Consider the following 24,295-nt stretch of genomic DNA (forward strand, 5'->3'; position numbering starts at 1 on the left):
TCTAGCGAAGTTGGCTCATTCGGTAAAGCGTCTGCCCGTCGAACCAAAGATCGTGGGCTCGAGTCCACCCCGGGCGGATGACTGAAGCCAGTGTGTTGTGTGTAAACCTCTCTCCCCTGTTTCATAGATGCAGGCTATGTCACAGTGGAAAACACTCCGTCCCTCGAATAGGACGTTAAATGGAGGCCCCGTGTAGAGGAGAATCACCACCTTTGCACGTTAAGAACCCACTGCACTATTTCGAAGAAGAGTGGGGGGGGGGGGACTCCGGTGTACTGGTCCACCTGCATTCCCCAACCAGTTATCGGGAGGAGAGACCTGTGGATCATCATCTTGCGACCCGCCCCCGCATCTCCCGGAAACACAACGTTCTCGAAATCACTGCGCATGACTGAATTTACGTCTCGATTTCAAGAGAGCTAGCAAAGCATTATACACAGTTCGGTAAACTCATTTAACAAAAGCTTGGTAGACAATATTGTTCGCCTAGATGACAGGAAAGGGGATAGTTATATACAAAGTGGTAGAGACTCATATCTGATAATTGGAGACATCTAACATCATCGAAAAATGGGATCGAGCACCTCATCCCCTCAAGGTCGCCAAAGGAACCAACATTATATTCTTATTGATGATCACTGTGGAAGGTTAGTGCTCGATCTTCATGAACAGGATGAAAGTTTAATTTTCAGCACACAATGTCGTATCATGTCAGCGGACTATGTGGGACCAGCTATTGCTATACTGAGTTGCAATGGTTTGTCGGTGGCTGGACAGCTAAATTGGTTTCAATTGAGTTCAAGCTCGATGTTGATCTTTTGATTCTAATTTTGACTCCAACTACTGACTCTCCTTAATTTTTGTAGGTCGTTGTTGTGATTCATAATCATTTTGAGGGGCAAAACAAAGGCTATGTTTTTTCTTTCATACTCTACATATATGTTTACCAATCATTAGATGTTGTGATAGCAAGGCTGTGACATCATTCAGTCGCAGTATCTCCTCTTTTTTACAGTTTTGTTGATACTGGACATGATGGAGGGGGGGGGGGGGCTCCTTAGGGGTCATGGATCCACAAATGTTCTCTACTATGAAAACAGGGTAAAGGAAGTTCTGAATATTATGTCGAAACCCGTCTAAAATTCGATTTTTTAATTGAACATCTCATATTGTTGGCTTACTCGCTTCGCTCCCTCGAAGCTTATAAGAAATTCATTCCCATACGCCATGACTGCCATTCCCCCCCCCCATTTTATTCATGTTTTTACTGGGGGTTAATGGTTAAAAATATATACATATATTTGTGGTTAATTACAAAAATCGTTTAAATAAGCCATGAAAACATAAAACCCATTTTTAATTTTAAAAAGAACCAAGGAATGATCATATATTATTCTTATACTGAATATAGTACGGTAATAAACGTTTACCCAGGGTAGCCACAAGGTCGTAGGCTGGGGCGGGTGCATTGGATGCCCGTGCACCCTCCTGCTGAGGCAGAGGAGTTCCAACACTGGCCACAAGCAAAACGAATTGTGTACCCATTCTCCTGCATTCAAGAGCTGATTTTCTAAACTTTAGTTCCACCTCCCCGAGATGTGCATCCCCATACCATTTACACCCACGGCTGCCCAGGATAATAATAATGATAATAATAATATAGGTATATTTACCCAGGGTAGCCGCTTCAGTTCCGAAAACTGTTCTCCCAGCGGGCCCTGCTATTATTATTACCCCGGCTTTAGCTGGGCTGCCTAGGCGCTCAAAGCATTCAAGGAATTTCTTCCTACCGGGTACCCATTCATCTCACCTGGGTTGAGTGCAGCACAGTGTGGATAAATTTCTTGCTGAAGGAAATTACGCCATGGCTGTCATGAGCACCTCTCCTTGCTCAAACCAACGCCCTTGAGCCACTTCAGTTCTGATGAACTGTTGTTTCAGCGGGCCCTGCATGGCACCATTAATACCCTTCTCCTTTCTAATATATCGAACGCCTGACAATTATTTAATTCTGACAAGAGAATAGAAAATATTTCAATAGAATAAAGAGTATTCTATATAAATTTTTCATTCTAATTATATGTTTTATATAACGTGGTGATTTTTCAAACAACATTTATAGCATTATTCACTGTTCACATGTATTTCTTCTATGTAAAAATATCAAAGATTTGAAGGAATCAGTCTCGACTAGCACTTGTGCTACCTTCTGGTTCCTTCTTAACAACAACATTCAACCATATACGTATCTTTTTGTTCAATTATCAATATTGGAAACTGTGACTAGGATCTTAAAAATTGTTAAAACATTTGTTTTCGGTTTATACATGCACGTCACATTTTATGTATTCAGATTTATCGTTCGTATTCTCATTTTATCCTTTATAATGTTAGCAATTACATCTGTATACTAGAATAGTTACGTTTGTGCTGTGATGTTAACACATTGTTATTGTTATTGATATTATTGTTAAGGCCCCATCTTTTAAAGTCCTTGGTATGGCTCGGCCAGGGATCGAACCCACGATCTCCCGTTCATGAGACGGGCGCTCTGCCACTGAGCCATCGGCCATGTCCAGTGAAGGACAATTTTTATAAGCTGCCCTCATATCAGATTTGTTTTCTCGTTCGTATCAACAAAATTCGTGTTTTCAGTCGTTTCTGGTTTCATTGTTAAGATATATACGTTCGCAGCAATAGCTCTACAATATTAGACGTTCTTATTATTTTGATATCATGGACATGATGGATTAGGCCTATAGCTAGACAAGTCAATTCGATCATATCATAATATTATTCGGGAAAAAATGAATTAAAAGACCTTCGAGGCCTCTTATTACGATATTCTGCACCTCAATACGGCATTGTATAGATTTGAAAGGGATTCATTTGCCAAAAAAGGCTTAATCCTTTGCACGGACTATTCAGAAATCCAGCTGAAAAGAAATGCATTATAAAACTAGAAATATGACATGCTGAGGCATTTACGCACACTCATAATAAGCGTGTAAAATGAACTTGGATTTGAGAATAGATATACGTCTAGGGTTCCTTAACACAAAGGTTAACGATCAATTGTACACTTGGTTTTCACGAGTTATATACATTGTAGTCAATTGCAATCAATCGTAAATCAATTTTATATGATGGATGCTGTTAAGCTCCGTGAAACGGGCCCCAGATTACAACTCGTAAGATCTGCAGCGTATTTGATCGAAAACCCTTGTGACGCACGCAAGGGAAGGGAGGGGGTAGTATCAGCGATAAAACCTATGTTCATAGCAATACCATATTATAGTATTATATGTATAATATGTTCAACATTCTCAGAAAATGTAATGCTTTACTCTTAAAAAAATCGTGCTCGTTTGCTAAGCTCCCTCTCGTATGAAGAATTGAAACTGTTTGCGAAGGGAGCAACGCAGACCTTTTTTGTGATTGACATTTTTACCCCTCATTGTAAAACATATATTTAATTGTTTCAAATTGATTAAGTAGCATAGCTATTAACATTCTAAAATATTAATGATGAGGATAATGTAAATAATAACATGCATTCACAAAGCGTTTGATACAGGTGTCATTTTTTTAATATTTGCAGTATTCATGACGAGCACCCCTTTTCCGAAAAAAAATAGATTAGTTAGATTGATAGAGAGAGAGAGGGGGGATAGATAGGTAGGCAGACAAACAGACAGACAGATCCAGGGGGGGCTCAGCCGGCCCGTGCCACCCGCCCCTCCCCCTTTGAATCCGAAGCCCCTTTTTTGCCTTCAATTTTTCCTCGGAAAAATGTGCCCCCCTTCTTTTAGAAAATCCTGGATCTGCCCCTGGATAGATAAATAGATAAACAAACAGATAGATAGATAGATCGATCGATAGATAGATAGATAGATAGATAGACAGACAGACAGACAGACAGACAGACAGACGGACAGACAGACAGACAGACAGACAGACAGACAGACAGACAGACGATAGATAGATAGATAGATTTTATTTAAAAAAACTTACAAGACTGATCTCCATTGCAGCCGTGTAATTACCAAGATTTCAAAATACTTCATTATTACTTTTTGCTCACTCTTTTTCCTACTTCTTCTACATATTTCTATCTAATTCTTAGTTTCGATAAAGACGAAGAGGATGCCGTTGCCACCACAAGCCAACCCACCAAGTCTGCAAAGGTTATCCAAGACCACGAAGACGATGTTCTCGCAAATATCGACGACGAGTTGAAAGACTTCGATTTCCCCTTTGAAAATCTTATACTGGAAGGAGGCGGCGCACAGGGAAATGCTTATATTGGTGCTATTTGTGTACGTATTTCTCTTGTAGTCATATAGAAAGTTTATTAGTAATTTCGATTTTTTTTACTTTACTAATATTTTACATTTTTCTTTCTCATTGATTATTATGTTCATTTTGTTGGCGATATGTTTTTTAAAATCTGTTGATACAGGGCCCCTTGGTCGAGCAGTTATTGTAACGGAAAGGGCTACCCTGTTAAAAATAGTCTGTCCATCATTTTCGTGTATATACCTTCAATGGAAGATATAAGAAACGGTTGAAAAGACACCCGGATGCAGCATAGATAGGCCTATAGTTTTGAATTTATCGTGTTTTGTTTAATTATTCATAAAAAACATGAGCTACATGTTTAAACTCAGTTATTTTGAAAACGCCAGGCTTAAAGACTTTGATTTCCCCTTTAAACAACTTTTTCTATAAGGAGGCGGCGCACAGGGAAATGCTTATATCGGTGCTATTTGTGTACGTATTTCTCTTTTAGTCTGTCTAACATTTTCGTGTACAGTATACCTTCAATGAAAGATTTAAAGGTTAAGTCTACTTCAGAAAATTGTTGATTTGAATCAATCGAGAAAAATCAGACAAGCACTATGCTGAAAATTTCATCAAAATCGGATGTAAAATAAGAAAGTTATGACATTTCAAAGTTTCGCTTATTTTTAACAAAATAGTTATATGAACGAGCCAGATATGTCCAAATGAGAGAGTCGATGATGTCACTCACTATTTCTTTTGCTTTTTATTGTTTGAATTATACAATATTCCAATTTTTACAACTTTGATGATTAGGACCTCCTAGCCTGAAGCACAAAATGTTAAAATAATGGAATTCCACATGTTCAGGGAGGAATGAAACTTCATTTCACATGACAATGACGAGAAAATAAAAATATTTCATATCTCGTAATATAATAAAATACAAAAGAAATAGTGAGTGAGGGATGTCATCAGTTCCTCATCGCATACCGACCGAGATGTGCATATAACTGTTTTGTGAAATGAAGCAAAACTATTAAATGCCATAACTTTCTTATTTTACATCCGATTTTGATGAAATTTTCAGTGTTATGCTTGTTGAATTTTTCTCTTTTTATTCAAATCAAGTTTTTGTTGGGGTGGACTTGTCCTTTAAGAAACGGTTGAAAATTCACCTGCATCCAGCATGAAGTAATATAGTTTTTGAAATTATCATGTGTTTTGTTTGATTATTCATATAAAACATAGGCTAGACCTGCATGACTAAACTCAGTAATTTTGAAAACGCCAGGTAATGCAATTTCCCCAGTTTTGGGCAGTAAGGCTTAAATCTTACCTAATTGTGTCAACTGAGGGATATCGTTGTCACTAGACATGTTCACTCTGAATAATCCTCTTGTTTGCTATGTTAAAGACATCGTTTAAATAAAAAAAATACCGAAATTTGATGTGTGTTGTACATGAAATTTTGCCCTTTGTCATGGCTTCATTTTTGTAACATATTATAGACCTAGGAAGCAAATACGACCTTCCAGCTCACATGTTTACAAACCATTGCCTTAAAGGTCAAGTCCATCCCAGCAAATGTTGATTTGAATAAATATAGAAAATCAAAGTAGTAAAACGCTGAAAATTTCATCAAAATCGGATGTAAAATAAGAAAGTTATGACATATTAATGTTTTGCTTATTTTTCACATAACAGTTATAATTATGCACAACTCTGAAACAGTCGATGGTGTCCCTCACTCACTATTCATTTTGTTTCTTATTGTTTGAATGATACAATATTTCATTTTTCATAGATTTGACAATAAGGACCAACTTGACTGATTCATACAGTATTAAACAATATGCTCATTCTACATGTTCAGGGAGAAATTTAATCGTTGTTTCACTTGACAATTAGGAGAAAATATAAAATTTTCTATTTCATATGATGAAATACAAGGAAAACAGTGAGAGGATAAAGTCAGCCTCCTCATTTGCATACCCACCAAGAGGTTTTGTGAAATTAAGCAAAACGTTAAAGCCTGTGTATAGCTTTGGTAAAGGGTCAATAATGTGATTGATAATCGAATGTCATCTAATATGACAGTCTTACTGAAGCGTAGAGACCGTTAGATATTTTTCCAACTGCACTTCTCTGAGAAAATTTCAAATATTCAAATCTTGGACATTTAGCGCCCTCTCTCGGCGATGCTTGTCTAAAAAAAAATGGGCATTCAAGCACATATATCTTATAAATTTAATGATTAGATATCCAAAAGTTACAGACAAAGAACATATCTTGAAAGTTTCAGCCCATTCCATGATTTGGAATAGGATTTAATTGAAAGACAAAAACACACAGATATTTTAATTTGATCGGGTGACCCGATCAAGTTAAATTTCAATGTAAAATCGCAAAATTTATCCTGTAAAACACATTTTCATTTCATATCCTCCACATCATAACTGTTATAGGGCATATCCATTCATATTAGCTAGCAATGAATTTGAATAGTGATAGGTGCATTTTGGTGGATTTACCAAAACTATACACAAGCTTTAAAATATCCTAACTTTCTTATTATACCTCTGATTTTGATGAAATTTTCAGTGTTCTGCTTTTTGGATTTTTTTCATTTATTCAAATCAACTTTTTGTTGGGGTGGACTTGTCCTTTAAGTTAATGAATGCCAAGCTGATTATATAACTTTTCCCGACTGAATGATCAGTGTCCCTTAACCGGACCCATTCGACCATGTATACCGTTGTCTTCCAGATTCATTAATTCGGTCATGCGCAGTGAGATGAGGTTTCTCTTTTTCTTTTCTTTTTCACGAAGCTTTTACTTTGCATGGGTCAGTGCGGGCTTCATTGGAGAATGAGCTTTTAATGGCTTATATTGAGCCGAAATATTTTTAAAGTTTAAAGGGGCACGGTATGGAAGATGGGGCAAAATTGATATTTAAAGGGGAAGTTCACCCTGAAGAAAACTTTGTTGTGAAAATAGCAGATAAAACAGTAAAAAATATTGGTGAAGGTTTGAGGATAATCCGTTAAAGAGTAAGAAAGTTATTAGAGTTCAAAATTTTGGATTTGTGACGTCATAAACGAGCAGCTGCCCCATGTGTTATGTAATATAAAATGTATGAATTTCAAATTTTGTATGGTTCCTGATGACTTAATTTTTTTTTTCATGATCGGGTATGAAATGATTTGTCTATTGATATACAAAAGTTACAGTGAAAACCATTTTCAATTTTCTGAGAAAATGACATTTCATTGATATTTTACCATTCGCTATGTAGGAATGCTGCTCGCATATGACGTCACAAATCAAATAATTGAAATTCTAATAACTTTTTAATTATTTGATGAATTTTTCTCAAACCTTCGGCAATATTTTTTATTATTTTTTCTGCTATTTTTACAATAAACTTTTTGTCAGGGTGAACTTCCCCTTTAAACAAAAGTGATTTGGTTTTGTGATGCTATTAACAAGACAATAACGTATCTCAGCTTTAAAATTCTTTTCCCCCTTCATTTTGTCCTTGAACTGGAATGTTATCATGGTTATAACATTTTAAAGTTTCGCTTATTTTTCACAAAACAGTTATACGCACAACTCAGTGACATGCAAATGAGACGGTCGATGGTGTCTCTCACTCACTATTTCTATTGTTTGTTTTTTATTATACAATATTTCATTATTTTTTTTTACAGATTTGACAATAAGGACCAGCTTTACTGAACCATAAAATGATAGAGCAATTGTAAATTCCCATGTTCATCGAAGAAGAAAACGTATTTCACCTTCCGATGAGGACAAACTTAAAATATTTCATTTAATATATTACAAAAGAAATAGTGAGTGACGTCATCAGTTCCCTCATTTGCATACCGACCAGGATGTGCATATAACTGTTTTGTGAATTCTGGCAAAACTTTACGTCCGATTTTGATGAGATTTTCAGTCTTATATGCTTCTTGGACATTTTTATATTTGTTAAAATCAGCTTTTTGTTGAGGTGGACTTCTCCTTTAACAAAGAAAGGCATAAAACTGCTATTACTATCATCATTTTGTATTTCTCATCGAACAGGAGATGGAGAGGCTGGGGTATCTAAGCAAGCTTCGTCGTTTCGGTGGTGCTAGCATCGGTGCATTCACGGCTTGCTGCTTGGCAGTGGGACATGGTTCCGAGAAATTCCTTTCTATACTCAAGGGGCCTCAGATTAATGATCTCCTAGGTATGCGGACTCGAAAATTGATTCAAAATAATGTTTATAATGCTTGAAGGACAAGCCCACCCCAACAAAAACTTTATTTGAATAAAAAGATAAAAATTCAACAAGCATAACACTGAAAGTTTCACCAAAATCGGATGTAAAATAAGAAAGTTATGGCATTTTAAAGTTTCGCTTCATTTCACAAAACAGTTATATGCACATCTCGGTCGGTATGCAAATGAGGAACTGATGACATCACCCACTCACTATTTCTTTTGTATTTTATTATATGAAATATTTTTATTTTCTCGTCATTGTCATGTGAAATGAAGTTTCATTCCTCCCTGAACAAGTGGAATTCCATTATTTTAACATTTTGTGCTTCAGGTGAGGAGGTCCTAATTGTAAAATTCGTAAAAATTGAAATATTGTATAATTCAAACAATAAAAAACAAAAGAAATAGTGAGTGAGTGACATCATCGACTCTCTCATTTGGATGTAACTGGCTCGTTCATATAACTATTTTGTTAAAAATAAGCGAAACTTTGAAATGTCATAACTTTCTTATTTTACATCCGATTTTGATGAAATTTTCAGCATTGTGCTTGTCTGATTTTTCTCTATTGATTCAGATCAACATTTTCCTGAGGTGGACTTGACCTTTAATGGGATATGTAAAAGAGTTTAACAGTATGATTGCCTTGTTTGGCATGCTTCAAATAATTAGGAATGTTTAATTACTGTTAACTTACAGATTACACAGTGAATTTAATTTTTACGAATTTACGAATGTCCCTTTCATTATATATTGTAATATACATCATAATTTGCAATTATGTATTGCGTATTTGATTCAGAAATGTTCATTGCGTTTATAATTTTGAAAGTTCGCAATATCGATGGTTTGATATTGCTATTGTGTTTATGTAATATTCTTATCAATTATTTTGATTGGCCCGCGTAGAGTGGTTATCTACGGATGGCGGCTCAGTTGAACCACACGGTCGAATCCCACCGCAGCCCTTCTCATAGGCAGGAAGCGGAGGGAAGGAAAATAGGAAGCGGGGGGGGGGGGACGGGGGACCTGTCCCCCTCTAAATTTGGGGTGGGGGTGGTAATTTTTTTGTTGATAACCTTTTTTTTTTGCTTGTCAATTTATTTACCTCTGTCCATCCTAGAATTTCAGGTGGACCCCCCTAATTTTGTGTTTGCTTATCATTTTTTTTACCTGTGTCCATTCCAAAATTTCAGGTAGACCTCCATAATATTTTGTTTTTGCTTCCGCCGCCAATGACCCTTCTGACGTCATGTTGTAGTCATTTAGTAAATGTGTAACCAGTAGGAAGTAATTCCTTGGATTCTCGATCAGGGAAGCCGTGCTAAAACCGGGGTAATAGCACCCAGCGCTTAGAGACATCGTTCTAAGCGCTTTGAAAATATTGCATATTGTCATTTTATTATCATTATCGTGATTATTATTATTGTTATTATTATTATTATTATCATTATTCGTCTTCTTATTGTTGTCATTGTTTTATCATGATCATTATTACTATGATGGCATCATTATTATCAACTTAATAATCATTACTATGATGGCATTATTATTATTATCATTATCATTATTATCATGATTTTGCTTCAGATGCTTCACTTGGTGGTTGTAGCATGGTACCGAATTTCCTAAGACATCTTGGATGGCATCCTGGCCGCGCTATCTATCAGTTCATTGGAGATGCCATAGCAGAGAAACTAGACGACCCGGACGCAACATTCAAGGTATTTTCTTTCTTCTTCAGTGGCGGATCCAGAGGGGGTGCCCCGGGCGCGCCCCCCCCCCCCTATTTTCGCCGGATTTTTTTTTTTTTTTTTTTGATGGTTATATTTACTGGATTGGTACAATGTAGTCAATTTCAAGGGCTAGATCTAGTCAAAACTATATTTTAACTTACGCTCATGACCTTTGTGTTCGCACAAATGCACCTCTGTCATACTGTATTGCAATATGTAAATTCCGGAATTCCAGGGCGCGCAAGTCGATTGGTTGGAAAGTTGCACCACTTGTAATCGGGAGTTGCAGTGCAGTGACCAGTGTGAAGATGTTGGATTGGATATCATTTTTTCCCGAAATTTTGTGTTTTTTGTAACATGCGTTTGTCCGTCTTTATGGCAAATACATGTAAATTGTAAGTAACAGATCGCGAGAGAAAGTGTCAACGATGCGAATGATAATGTCTATCCCCGAGATTATTCTTCACTCAAAAATGAAGCCCTATATCGGGCGCCACGTGCGCAGCATTATCATTCTGCCTTGGTCATGTACGTTTTCACTGAAATGTATAGGTCAGACATATTTGCATTTAATGTAAACTAACTTTTACACTTTCTGGTAGATTCAGAGGCATATTATCCAGGGCGCCCCAACTAAGTTTCGCCGAAGCAATTATTCCAACGATTTATCAAGGAGCAAAATTGTATGTTCTTTTATTCATGAAGTTACAGTGATTTAAGTGTGCATTTTTCTTCTAAAGGTGCTCTCAAAATACGACTTTTGGACATGATTTTTTGAAAAAGTCCTTGCCGTGGGAGGGGGGTATCCCCCCTCCCACACCCTCCCCCCGCTCGGTCGCTTCGCTCCCTCGCCGCTGGCGCCCCCCCTATTTCAAAATCCTGGATCCGCCCCTGTTCTTATTCTTTTTTTCGTTTTCTTCTTTTACTTTTACTATATACTATATACTACATATTTTTCTTCTTTTCTTTCTCTTCATATTCTTCCCCTACTTATTCTACTTCTCCTCCTCTTCACCTTTCTTTTTCTTTATTCATTTTTTTATAACATCTCTATTATCTTGAATGTTACTTTCCTGGTAACGTGAGGGCGCTCTTTCCAATGGTGCTATCGAGAAAATCCCTCCATGTCTTGATTTAGAAATAATTTCCGCTATCTTGGTACTTTTTTGTATTTTTTCCTTCAGATTTGATGGTAATATGGTCTATCTTTGAGTTAGCCCATTGTCAGTAATAGGGTTTGGAGGTAAAACGAGCTATCTTTTACATAGGCCTTTGAACCTTCTTATTTCAGATTTTTAATCATCGCTGTCAGATGGTAAAATGGTCTATCTTCGAGTTAGACCAGTTTACGGCCACATTTTCGTGTGTGCAAAATGTTATTTTATTTTCATCCAGGATCTGTATGACAAGACGGGTCGAGAACTCTGTGTGGTGGTTACGAACCTGAGTACGATGATGGAAGAATATTGCCATGTGAAAACGACCCCCAATATGCCACTGAGGGCGGCCATTAGGATGTCAACTTCCATTCCAGGTATGATGCGTTGACGTGACAACATATCCATAGTCATCGACGCCATCACTCTTTGGAGTGTAATTAGAGACCACACATAAATTAAGATTTTTATCTCGTAGAATGGGAAATCAATCACTAGTCTTGTTTAATAATAATGATAATAATAATAATAACAACAACAATAATACCAACATGTTAACATGTATATAGCGCATATCAAATGCAGCCTTTTACAGCGTGGTGGCATTTCAAGGAATAAATTCCTGCCAGGTACCCATTTACCTCACCTGGGTTGAGTGTAACACAATGTGGATAAATTTCTTGCCGAAGGAAATTACGCCATGGCTGGGATTCCATATCCCACGACCCTCTGTTTCAAAATCCGAAAAAAATAATCCACTGGGCCACGAGGCTCCACAATATTAGCTCATGAAAACTTTTGGGTCGGCCTCATTTGGAATTTCCCCCAAATTAAGACCACTTGATCCACTGGCTGTAATATGGCATTTTTTCCGGATTGTTAAATTTAAGTTTTTCTTAATGATTTTCTTTCATATCAGGTGTTTTCTTTCCAGTCAAGCGACGTTACATGGACAGAACGGACTTGTACATTGACGGAGGTGTTCTCTGCAATTATCCTGTCCATTGCTATGATGGTATGTACATATACGTAACGATTGTTTGTTTGATTGATTGATTGATTGGTTGGTTGGTTTATTGATTGATTGATTAATTGGTTGGTTGGTTGGTTGGTTGATTGATTGATTGATTGGTTGGTTGGTTGGTTGGTTGGTTGATTGATTGGTTGGTTGGTTGGTTGGTTGGTCGGTTGATTGGTTGATTGCTCGGTCGGTTGGTTGGTTGAATGATAAAACTAATTGATTGATTGGTCTATTGAATAATTGAATGACTGATTGGTTGGTTGGTTGATTGATTGATTGGTTGATTCATCGATTTGTTGATTGATTTAGTTATGGATGGATGGATCGATCAATATATTGATTGTCAGGTTTGTTTGCTTGATGGCTTATTGATTAAATGAATGATTTTTGTTTGCTAATAATTCATAAAAACGTATCATTCCATAGACATAAATTGGAAAGAGGATTTCATCCTTTCACCAAAACCAGATATTTAAAATGATTGGATCGGGAGTCCGGACGCGGTTGCAATGTGCCACAGTGTGTTCACACTGTGGCACACAATGTAAAATCACCTTCATACTGTTGAATTTGAGCATTTCAACCGTGTGAACACGCTCTGAAGGGTCACACTGTTGAATGAGCATTTTAATCGTGTCAATAATTATTTTTCACATCGTCCACTCTGTGAGTAAACTGTGATCACACTGTGTTCTTTGTAGGAGGGTAAGCCATGTATCTTAATATTATTCCTGTAAGTCGGAGGGGACTTTAAGCCGTCGGTCCTCTGGTTGCTTGTTTACAAGCATTCATGCTTTCTTAGCAATCAGGTTAAAAAAAATCACCACCACCCTTACCTTAATTGAGAATAATAATATATATAATAATATATATAAAACGTTGTCTTTCCCTCGTGGTTTCTTGTCTGAATTCACTGACGCCGCCCCCTATATATACATGTATAAACGTTTTTCCCCCATGTAGGATGGTGGTTGTCAATGAAGCCCGAAGATTCTTTCTTGAGGAGAATGCGCCCTCTGGAGGACGGAGCTAAACTACTCACCAAGAAGGAAAGGTTTGGGATGTTTAACGACAAGACTTTTGGAATGATCATTGTAAGTTCACCTGTTAAAATATGGAAGCTTAAATGCGCCACTCAAATGTTCAGATAACCATCTTGTTCATGTCTACATCCAACATCCAGTGGGAGCAGGGGAGGATTTCCAAAAGGGGGGGGGGGCAATTTTTCGGAGGAAAATTTTGACAAGCCCCCCCCCCCCAAGATATTTCGTACCCTTAAAATATTGACAAGCAAAAAAATAAAAAATAAGAAAGGTTATCAATTTCAAGAGGGGCACACCTCGGTTTCGATGACAATTTTACATTACAAATTTTAATTTTTCTTCTCAAGGGGGGGGGGGGGCACGTGCCCCCTGTGTCTACATCCTGTGGGAGTGACGATCAGATGACAAGATTTCGTACGATCATCTCTTCTACCGGATCTAGGCGTGACGAGATCCGAGATCTTGTAATCTCATCCCCCCCATGAGGTGTAGACATGACGAGATAATTATCTCAACATCTCGATGGCACTTTTAAGTTTCCATAGTTGTTTTGAAACAGGGAAGTCAGTTTATATGAAAATGGTTGTTTTGAGTAAAATGATCAACAAGATCTACGTTATATAAAATACGAAAAAAATACACGGGCTGAATAGCTATGTCTACTCTAATGGGAGTTTGATTAAAGGACAAGTCCACCCCAACAAAAACTTGATTTGAATAAAAAGAGAAAAATTCAACTAGCATTACACTGAAAATTTCATCAAAATCGGATGTAAAATAAGAAAGTTATGGCATTTTAAAGTTTCGCTTCATTTCACAAAACAGTTATATGCACATCTCGGTCGGTATGCAAATGAGGGAAGTGATGACATCACTCACTCACTATTTCTTTTGTATTTTATTATATGAAATATTTTGATTTTCTTGTCTTTGTCATGTAAAATGAAGTTTCATTCCTCCCTGAACATGTGCCATTCCATTAATTTAACATTTTGTGCTTTAGGCAAGGAGGTCCTAATCGTCAAATTTGTAAAAAATGAAATATTGTATAATTCAAACAATAAAAACAAAAGAAATAGTGAGTGAGTGACATCATCGACTCTCTCATTTGGATGTAACTGGCTCGTTCATATAACTATTTTGTTAAAAATAAGCGAAACTTTGAAATGTCACAACTTTCTTATTTTACATCCGATTTTGATGAAATTTTCAGCATTTTGCTTTTCTGATTTTTCTCTATTGATTCAAATCAACGTTTTTCTGAGATGGACTTGACTTTAAATAATTATATACTACTGTTTTCATTGGAATCAGTTTTTGAGAATTATTCATGAATAATTAATTTTAATACATATCTATTTCATCGGTTCAGTCCTTGAGGTATACGTGTTATTTCTATATCAATGCGAAATTGTCAGGTTATAGGTAACGTTATTCATTTGACTTTATTTCGCTACCCCCCCCCCCCTTCTGTAGCGTTATCTATCTCTATCTGCCTATCTAACTCAGGCTGCGTACGTGGCTTCTATCTAATTTTGAGCCAGTTTTCCACTCTTAACAATCAGTATACATCATTATATTTGGTAACAGTATAGCGATTACGATTCTCACGTGTTGGCGACGAACACGGATTTAGAAGCGCCGATAGCCCCCATACCTGACACCATACTAGCTAGGTAAGATCTAGTAAAATAATAACATTATTAACAATAATAATGATAACGATAATAATAACTGATAATAATATTAATGATAATTACAATGGTGATATTAATAAAAATTTTCATAATGATTATTATAATAATCAGAATGATGATGACTATATGATGATGACTATATGATGATGATGATGATAATAATAATGATAATTATAATAATAATAGTAGTAGTAGTAGTAGTTGCAGTAGTAGTAGTAGTAGTAGTAGTAGTAGTAGTAGTAGTAGTAGTAGTAGTAGAAGTAGTAGTAATAGTAATGATAATAATAGTAGTAGTAGTAGTAGTAGTAGTAGTAGTAGTAGTAGTAGTAGTAGTAGTAGTAGTAGTAGTAGTAGTAGTAGTAGTAGTAGTAGTAGAAGTAGTAGTAATAGTAATGATAATAATAGTAGTAGTAGTAGTAGTAGTAGTAGAAGTAGTAGTAGTAGTAATGATAATAATAATAGTAGTAGTAGTAGTAGTAGTAGTAGTAGTATTAGTAGTAGTAGTAGTAGTAATAGTAATGGTCAGCCCCATACAGCTGCAAAAAAATATATATTAACCGTTTTATTTTTTTTCAATTTATGTACTTATTAAAAGTCAATACATAACATATAATACACAATATATAAACAAATCTCCAATGTTTAGGAATAAAACAAATAAAAATGGTAACATATATATACACGTGATTGAAATTATTTGAAGAAAGGAAAAAAATGATTATAACAATAGTAATATTATCTGTTTTAAGCAAAACACTAACCATCATCATCGCTATCTTGATTTTCATCGTTTCATCAAATATTTTGATAGAGATGGTAAAGCTCAAATTGAATATTTGACAATGGTCCTGGGCCCGAGCTGTCTTACATAGTGTTACGATTGATCCAATCAATCGTAACTCTATGGACATCCATCAGTGTCCTATTTTTTTCCCACAGGAAATGTGCAAAATGTCCTTTGTAAACAAAGGAGAACACACCAAACAGTCAAGAAATCAATAAATCTATGGATACACATTCTTATCTAAAATAAAGCAAACATTTTCTATGTTTATTTTGCTGGCTTCCCATAGTTGCGATTGATCGGATCGATCGCAAGTCTTTGTAAGTTTGGCCCCAGTTTACTTATTTTATAATAGGCCCATATATTTTTTTTACAATATCGTTTTGAACTTGTAAAATTTCTTGAATTTTTACTTTAGGTTAAACATTTTCGTCATATGAGTTGCCTTTTTTACGATCTTTTGTTTATTCATCTATTATTTTTCTTCGTTCTTTCCACTTTCCCGATTTTTTTTGGCTAAAATTCTGATTTCCCAGAGCGCATGAAAAGATGAAGAAGAAACGAGACAGGGACATGGAGCAACACGCCAAGGTCACAGAAGCAATGACACACTTCTTAAGCGTTCTCAATGTGAACAATCTGGATGGCAACGCAACCATAAGTCGCGAAGAGTTTAGCAGAGTCTTCAAAGACGTATGTTTGGCGCGCTTAAAAAGATTTGATTTATATACTGTAGGTGTATTTTATAATATGGATGTGAGGGGCTTTCACACTTAGACGCTGAACGCATTGAAAAACATATAAAATCTGTTGTCAATTGCCCTTCATGACAATATTAGGGCTAGGAGCAACCAAGTACACTGTAAAAACTGTGGTGTTAAAACTGACACCAATTGGTGTTTAGAGGACCACACCCTAATGTGTTGAAATAACACCCTATAGAGATTGAACAGAACACCAAAGAGTGTAAATGTAACAACCATAGGTGTTGTAATTACATCTACAGGTGTAAAACTAACACCACCAATTTAACACCGGTGTAAAATAACTGGTGTGGTCCTCTATGTACAACTGTTAACACCACCGTTTTTGCAGTGTAGCCTTTGTTGAAAATTGGTGAATCAAGACAACAGTTTCGTCCTGAAGCACATTTCGAATTTTATCGTCGGTTCCGAAACTTGATTAGGACAAAACTGCTGTCACAGTTAATCAATTATCGACAAAAACCTCCCGGCTGTTTATTGTCATTTAATGGGCATATTCCATTAATTTTACTGCATTCTTGAATTCACTCTGCGTCGCGCTTGCTAAATCTCCCAAATTGACTTCATCACATCGCCATGCACCTTATTCTCGTTCAAATTTGAACTAGACAAATCAGCACTCCGAAGTGCAGTCACTATACACGCTCTTTAAGAGCTGAATTAGCACTTCATTTTTTAGAGTGTAGGCTCGACGGAGTTCTCGAAGGTTGGCTATTCTGGCCCATGGGTTACGTATAACCTTTGTGAAATGCTCGGTGGGCCTAAATTAGCCCAAAGATTTGGGGTTTATTTTGATCATGGGCCAATTTTAACCCGTGCTAATAGTTAGCCAACCTTCAAAAATTCGGGTCTTAGAGGTGAGTACAATGACTTGCGGCTGAGGCATCACTGACGATTCCTTCTATGTGTATTCCTATATCCTCTGAGTGAGGGCGCTTCAAAGTTATAAAGTCACATGCATTAAGGTCAGTTAAATATTGATCGATAGTCAATTCTATTATACGAAAGTCAAGAGCAAGAAGAGGGAACTAAAATTATTCTCGAGAGAAAATGTGATTCGAAATTGCAGTGTAACATCATAGTTACATAATATATCCTGAAATTTCACGCTAACCCTCCTCATGAATGGTAGAAAATAATTTCCTTACCAGTACAAAGTGGTCGAAATCTTCTCCAAAACGCATCCTTTAAAATCGCAATAAAGTGCATAAACGATTCTTGAAGTGTTAATTTCTAGAATTTAATTGTCTATAAAATTTTCCAGAATTAGTTTATGATTTTGTTTATAACAGATACATGTGTGCATATTCCCATTACACTGTAAAAACTGTGGTGTTAAAACTGACACAAATTGGTGTTAATAGAGGACCACACCCTGAGGTGTTAAAATAACACCCTAGAGATTGAACATAACACCAAAGAGTGTAAATTTAACAATAGGTGTTGTAATAACACCTATAGGTGTAAAACTAACACCACTAATTTAACACCGGTGTACAATAACTGGTGTGGTCCTCTATGTACACCGGTTAACACCACAGTTTTTGCTGTGTACGATCCTACTTTCACTCTCTTTGTCTCTCCCCCTCTGTCTCTTCCTGTATCTGTCTTTCTCTTTCTCGCTCTCCCTCTCTTTAGACTAATGAGTTCACTGATGAAGACATTGAAACCCTCTTCGGCAAGGGTTTAACATCTGATAAAATCTTCGAGTCTCTTGATGTTAACAAAGATGAGCAGGTAGGAAATTATTCATTTTAGCGATAATTATTGCTTTTAACACTATTTATTTATTTTCTTATTTTTTTATTTATTTACTTATTTATTTATTTGTTTTTCTTATTTATTTATTTATTAATTTATTAATCTATTCATTTTTTTTTTTTGGGGGGGGTACTTTACAAAGAGTGTGAATTATGTTCACATAGTTAAAAATCCATGCACTACACAATGATAATATGACGTCCACACTGTGTCTGTGTGTGCCCACACTGTGAACATACTGTGGGACACAGTATATCACAGTGTGTAACACAGTGGTGAAGTCGTCGCACTGCTATATTTGAGCATTTTTGCAGTGTGAACGAATTCTCACATCGGTCGAAATGCTCAAATTGAACAATGTATAACTTTCACACTGTGGACATCTCAGCAATGCGAGTATCCATAGTGTGTTCACAAAGTGGAATGAACTGTATTGTAATATGAGCTTTAACAATTTTAAAGTGCTTGATTTTCAAATTGTGAAGATGATTCATAATTAATATGTATCACACTCAGGAAACAGTATACCACACTGTGTAATACGTACTGCGTGTGGTTGTCACATTGATATATTAATTAGTTCATTTTGCAGTGTTATTCGTATTCTCACATAGTTGAAATTCTCAAATTGAACAATGTTATGATAGCATTCACACTGTGAACAATTTAATAGTGCCAGAGTTCATAGTTTGTGTATGGTGAACTATGTTTAAATGAGTTTCGCAATGTTTAAAGGTGTGCATTTCACAGTGTGCAGTCGTTGAATTGATCATTTTAAATTTTCACATAGTTAAAGTGCTAAATTGAACATTGTTAAGATAATGTTTACACTGTGGACAATTCTACATTGTGAGGGTCTATTGTATTTTCACATCGTAGACTACATGAGTGAAACAATATTAAATTGCTTGGTCTTCACTGCGTGGAGATGATTCAAAATTAATATACTCCACACCCTCTGGACATACTGTGGGACATATTATCCCACACTATGTTTGAGGTCGCCATTGATATACTTGATTATTTCAACAGACTGTGGATCATGTTCTCACATCAGTTAAAATACTCAAGTTGAATAATGTATAACTTTCACACTGTGGACACCTCTAGAATGTCAGCAATAATAGTGTGTTCACAGAGTAAACTACACTGTATAATAATATGAGTTTCACAAATGTTAACATGCTTGATTTTCATATTGTGAATGTACCACACTGGGTACACAGTATACCACAGTGTCAAAGTCGTCACATGGATATATTAAAACATTTTTACAGTGTTAATCATATTCCCACATAGTTGAAATTCTCAAATTGAACAATGTTGTGATAACGTTCACACTGTGGACACTATATGGTGAACCAATAAGTATGTTAATATGAGTTTCGGAATATTGAAATACTTGCTTTTCTGTTTTTTTTTATTTCCCGGGGTTAAGCTAAGTGGGCTAGCACGGTGTGTTCACATAGTGGACTATATGTGTTATGTAAATATGTGATATACACTGGATAGTCCTTCAGTGTGAGTGTTCACATAGTGGACTAAGACCTGATTTTAGACTATCTGAACACACCCTGAACAATAATCACTGTAGATGTGTCTATAGTGTGAATCACGTCTTTACATTGTTGACTATGCGAACGCACTGTGAAGTGGACATTCACACTATAGAGGTATCCATAGTGTGTATCACATCTTTATATAATCTGCTATGTGATCACCATATGAATTCATTGTCACTACTGGAAATTACACTGTGTCCTAAAATGCGTGCCACAGTGTTGAACACAATTTGGAACCACCTTCACACTGTTAAATTTGAGCAGTTCAACAGCGTGAATCACAATTCATGTGACCACGCTGTGAACAGTCACACTGTCCAGGTGTCCACCAGCAGTGTAAAACTGTATATATTCACGCCATTGAATTTGAGTATTTTAACCAGTGTGAATGTTTTCACATATTCCACTTTGTGAAAACACTGTGATCACACTGAGTGATGCTGCGGGGTTTTTTTTCAGCAAGGTTATGACACTTCCGTCAGCGTATAGCCATCTTTTCATTTTATCTTTTGTAGATTGACTTCCATGAGCTGATGGTATTAGCTGAGAGGGAAGGAGTTGGTCTTCAAACACAACATATTGGATCCGGCAGGCAAGACATCTTCAAACCGGCCGACTTTATCACTGGTATCTTCACCATGTTACTCCTGAATGTCAAACGCGCTTTCCTAGAGGTGATTATTTGTTTTATTTGGAATATCCATAGAAACAGTGATTACTGTTAATGGCATTATCTCATTGTCAGCATTATCATCTTTATCATCATCGTCATCATCGTCATCATCACCATCATCATCTTCATCATTATCATCATCGTTATAATTATCGTCATCATCGTTATCATCATCGTCATTATCATCAACATCATCATGATCATCATTATCATCATCGTTATTATCGTTATCATCATTGTCATCATCATCATCATTATCACAATCATCATCATCATCATCGTCATTATCATCATCATCGTCACCATCATCATCACATTACCAACATCATAGTTAGTCATCATCAATTGGAGGTTGAAAGAAAATTCCATCAAAGAATAACTCACCCATAACTTTTTCATAGTCGGCATGAGCAAGCGATTGGCAAATACACCATGAAAATAATGTAAATTTTTATATTTCCAATTTGAATGGCGTTTGATGGTATTGTTCTGCTTTGATTTGGCAATACCGTAAAAACTTTTTTTATACAGAGTCAAAATCGACTCGGAATTGGATTCAACTCAATTCCGAGTCAAAGTGACTCATCTTCCAAATTGACTCGACTCGGATTGTGGTGCCATTGATAGGTACAGATCACTAAATTCCGAGTCAAAATTACCAGGAAAGTGAGTCATCATGATTTGACTCGGAAGAGAGTCAGTTCAAGTCATATTAGACACCGCAGAAATAAAGAATTCAGACCTGCAAAGAGATTGGGGTCAGTCTTCCATAATTATAGTCAAAGTCAGATTAGTCGACAGTGATTGCCATCACTTTTGTCAACCTGCTCGAATAAATATTGGTGAATATTTTTTCAAAATATTCGAGTCGAAAGCGAGGGCATATTTTGAGCGAGCTCGCCTTACATGAGAGAAAATATCTTGAAATTCAATCAATTAATCAATCAATCAATCACTCACTCACCCACTCAATTACTCAATCAATCAATCACTCACTCAATCAATCAATCAATCAACCAACCAACCAACCAACCAACCAACTAACCAACCAACCAACAAACCGGCAACAAACCAATCAATCAACCAATTAAACTTGTTTTTTTTTCTCTATATATAGGGTTGTGATATTGAACGAACAGTCCTGATCAACACAGTCTACTTTAAATCGTTCCACTTCAATCCAGAACAAGAGGATGTGGATTTTCTGGTAGAGGTAAGCAACTCATTTAATTCACTTAAATTCAAGACCAGTTCAGTCCATTTCTTTTTTTTATAATTATATGTTTTATTAGGAAATCAATATCAAATCACAAAATTTACAAACAATTTGTCTGATTAGCAAAAAATAAAAAAGTTACATCAAAAAAGAATAAACAAGAAGCAGAAATATATACAAAATCGAAGTAATAGGCCAATTTCTTTTAGGAAGAATACATAACAATAAAGAACAATGAAAGCATAGTGAATGTATAACCGTACATGTACAACAATAGCAGGTGAAATATTATGACTGGAATTTCAACTATCGAAAGTTGCGTAATAAGTCTTTGACAAGGGAGATAAAGCATTAGAATGCACAAAGTAACTAAAAATATATGGGAAATAAATAATAAAAAACCTTAGAAATGCATCGAATATGCAGGAAGTTTGGCAATTTATTTCTCTTTTTGGCTGACAAGTTCAGTCCATTTCTATTCAGCTCATTTCAGTTCTCGACACTTCGATCGTCAGATGATAATCAACCCTAGATACTTACTATACTTCACACTATACTCTGAGCCAAACGCTTTGGAATAAAAGCACGCAATGATAAGAAAATACCGAAAAGTATTCCTAAAATCATCATTGCCGTCACTTTTAAGAATCATCTGCGGATTGAAGTCCCCTTTATTTTGCATGATTTTTTTTTTCTTCATGGTTTTATAATCATGATAATGTTATCTATTGAATGCAATCTTTCCATGTACAGCGCTATGGTACAGTTACCAGTTGCTTAATTAGCCATGATAGGCCGGGCTAAAGCAGTGTGTATTAACACAAACAGCAAATACAACGCTGTAAAAACTGTGGTGTTAAAACTGACACCAGTTGGTGTTAATAGAGGACCACACCCTGAGGTGTTAAAGTTACACCCTAGAGATTGAACACAACACCAAAGAGTGTACATGTAACATCCAAAGGTGTTTTAATAACACCTATATGTGTTAAACTGACACTGTTAATCTAACACCGGTGTAAAATAGCTGGTGTGGTCCTCTATGTACACCGGTTAACACCACAGTTTTTGCTGTGAAATAATATACAAAAGGGGTTACCATGATCAAGCACGTAATGTAACTCATGATGAAAAGGTTAATTGTTCAAGAAATTTGGACTTGAAAAGGATCTTTGAATAAAAATAGATTTTGAATGGTAATTTATCTTTTTCCTCTGTACTTACAGCAAGGGAGACGTGGATTTCTGCAGTTTCTCAAGTACCAAGCTAACAAAATGTCATCGGATAATCAAACGTGTTCATCGTAGAGGGCGACATATATCATTCACATCTGAGTTTCATGTGTTTTTTTAAATAATGGTTTCAATATTCCACGGTGTAAACAAATCATTCGGAATATCGAAAATGCTAGCTGGCGAGGGAGCAGCTAAATGGATATTTTGTTCTGTATAGGCGTATATTTTCACATTATTATTGTTATATATCGCGTGTATATCCTACATTAATTGTTTATTTTCATGATGCTCTTAAAGTTAAATTTTGTATAATGTTTTTTTGTCGGATACAAGAGAGAGAGGGGGAGAGAGAGAGAGAGCAGTGGGAAGAGAGACAAAAAAAATACGAACTTGAAACTGAAATATCATATATTACATTGTATAAGCTGTTCCGCATTTCATTAACTTTTTGTGTGACAAGTTGTCAAATATGACAACTTTCCTTTATTCTTATTGGCTGAGAGGCATTGTTACTGTGGCAACTGCATGTCGGATAATACGTCCGACAAGTCCTTTTCATGAAAATGCTACCAAGAAAAGCCAACTGAAACTATATTGACGTTTTTTTTATTGATGGTATTAACATAGGGGCGTAGACACTTTGGCGATGGTGTTTTCAATGTAAAAAAAGTATATAAAAAGATTTCATGATATATATGATTTAAACTTATAGTTATATTCATTGCCATCGTCATTACTTTTATTGTACAATCATGAAATCAATTCAGAAAAGCAAGCGTGTTATTCGCTCCCTCGCTTCACTTCTTCCCTAATGTTATTCTATGATATTGAAAAAAGGCAGGCTAGAAGGTATCTGCATTTCGAATAAATCAAGGAAAACTAAATATTCTTTTTAGTATGTGAGGGTGTGTGTATATGTGTGTGTGCGTGTTTGTGTCCAATGGTGATTTCAGTTAGTTTTTCATTCGTCTCGGGCACTGATGGTTGGAATTCTGGGACATGAATTACACAACAGTAGTATTGTCCATTCTAATAGTTTTACAGGCGTATACCCCTACCATTGCCTACCAAGTACGTGTTCGTAAAC

At 36.0% G+C, this 24,295-nt stretch overlaps 1 protein-coding gene across 1 annotated transcript; it reads left to right on the plus strand.

Annotated features, from left to right (window-relative positions):
• Positions 1-479: 479 nt before the first annotated feature.
• On the plus strand, positions 480-23,349 carry LOC121422059. Its single transcript, XM_041616862.1, has 13 exons — positions 480-647; positions 4,127-4,319; positions 8,377-8,524; positions 10,150-10,283; positions 11,691-11,829; positions 12,372-12,467; positions 13,437-13,567; positions 15,107-15,192; positions 16,534-16,690; positions 18,400-18,498; positions 20,600-20,758; positions 21,875-21,970; positions 23,200-23,349. Exons 1-13 carry the CDS (start codon positions 571-573, stop codon positions 23,278-23,280), a joined length of 1,596 nt encoding a protein of 531 aa, XP_041472796.1. The 5' UTR covers positions 480-570; the 3' UTR covers positions 23,281-23,349.
• The last annotated feature ends 946 nt before the right edge of the window (positions 23,350-24,295 follow it).

Source organism: Lytechinus variegatus, chromosome 9, assembly GCF_018143015.1.
Source record: "Lytechinus variegatus isolate NC3 chromosome 9, Lvar_3.0, whole genome shotgun sequence".
In the NCBI taxonomy this organism is placed as follows: Eukaryota; Metazoa; Echinodermata; class Echinoidea; order Temnopleuroida; family Toxopneustidae; genus Lytechinus; species Lytechinus variegatus.

Excerpts from the sequence above, each read along its gene's own strand:
- LOC121422059 (XM_041616862.1), top strand. The coding sequence starts at position 571 with ATGGGATCGAGCACCTCATCCCCTCAAGGTCGCCAAAGGAACCAACAT. Across the intron at positions 8,525-10,149 it reads TCAGATTAATGATCTCCTAG|ATGCTTCACTTGGTGGTTGT; the intron begins GTATGCGGACTC and ends ATTTTGCTTCAG. Across the intron at positions 10,284-11,690 it reads ACCCGGACGCAACATTCAAG|GATCTGTATGACAAGACGGG; the intron begins GTATTTTCTTTC and ends ATTTTCATCCAG.